The sequence below is a fragment of the Condylura cristata genome, unplaced genomic scaffold, assembly GCF_000260355.1.
Source record: "Condylura cristata isolate star-nosed mole 26May11 unplaced genomic scaffold, ConCri1.0 scaffold00237, whole genome shotgun sequence".
NCBI classification, from domain to species: domain Eukaryota; kingdom Metazoa; phylum Chordata; class Mammalia; order Eulipotyphla; family Talpidae; genus Condylura; species Condylura cristata.
The window spans coordinates 2,576-3,408 of record NW_004567338.1 but is presented as its reverse complement, the minus strand read 5'-3'; the positions used below and the strand labels follow the sequence as shown (position 1 = coordinate 3,408).

Here is an 833-nt window from a genome sequence, read left to right as displayed (position 1 = left end):
CGGGGCCTGTCTGGGGCGGGGCCTGCCTGGGGGCGGGGCCTTCCCGGGGTCGGCCCATCTCGCAGATGATCCTGCGGCCAGCAGAGCAGGGCCTGAGCGGGCAGGGCCCACCTGGGGGTGGGGCCTGCCTAGGGGTGGGGCCTTCTGGGGGCGGGGACTTCTGGACGGGGCCTGTCTGGGGACGGGGCCTGTCTGGGGGCGAGGCTTGTCTGGGGGTGAGGGCACTCATGGGAGAATGCCCAGCTTGCAGGACCAGGGCATGTTTGGGGGTCAATGCTTTCCTGGGGAGACCCTTGCTGCCTGGGGCGAGTGTCCACACGACTCCAAGGGCCCCATGCCATCTCCACTGTCCACCTCCTGAATGGCCTCCGACTCGGCGTGGGTCCTCTCCCAGCCGCGCCGGGCCACACTCAGGCCACCTCGAGGCCACAGGCCGGGCGGGGTGACTCACCGCTCGGCGACCACGTAGTCCCCAGGCAGGGGCGTGCAGGGCACCCCGGCCACCCGCACATGCTGAGCGATCTCGGCAAAGGCCAGGCCGAGGTTCACGCCGTGGATGGTCACGCGCGTCCCTCCTTCGGGCGGGCCGGACACCGTCAGGATCTGCGGGGCGCGAGGGTCAGTGGGGCGCGAGCCCACGGTGTGGCAGCAGGAGCAGGGGCTGCTTGCCCCGGGCCGCCCCCTTCCCCCCCCCCGGACCTCGCGTGGGCAGCGTGGTGGCCGCACTGGGCTGAGCAGACAGCTGCCGTCCAGCCTCCCGGCCTCCCTGGGCGGCGCGACAGCTCGGCCCAGGGCCAGTGCTGGGCCCCGGCCCCAGCGCAGGGGCGGGGGGC

At 73.7% G+C, this 833-nt stretch overlaps 1 protein-coding gene across 1 annotated transcript in view; it reads right to left on the bottom strand.

Annotated features, from left to right (window-relative positions):
• The window catches only part of LOC105854677 (plexin-A2-like), a gene marked incomplete at both ends in the record, with an annotated part of 8,174 nt that extends 7,571 nt beyond the window's left edge, over nt 1-603 (bottom strand). The window contains 2 exons of the mRNA XM_012734967.1: nt 23-209; nt 452-603. Coding sequence (XP_012590421.1) covers nt 23-209; nt 452-603 — 339 coding nt within the window. The remainder of the gene's footprint in view (nt 1-22; nt 210-451) is intronic.
• Between the last annotated feature and the right edge of the window lie 230 nt (nt 604-833).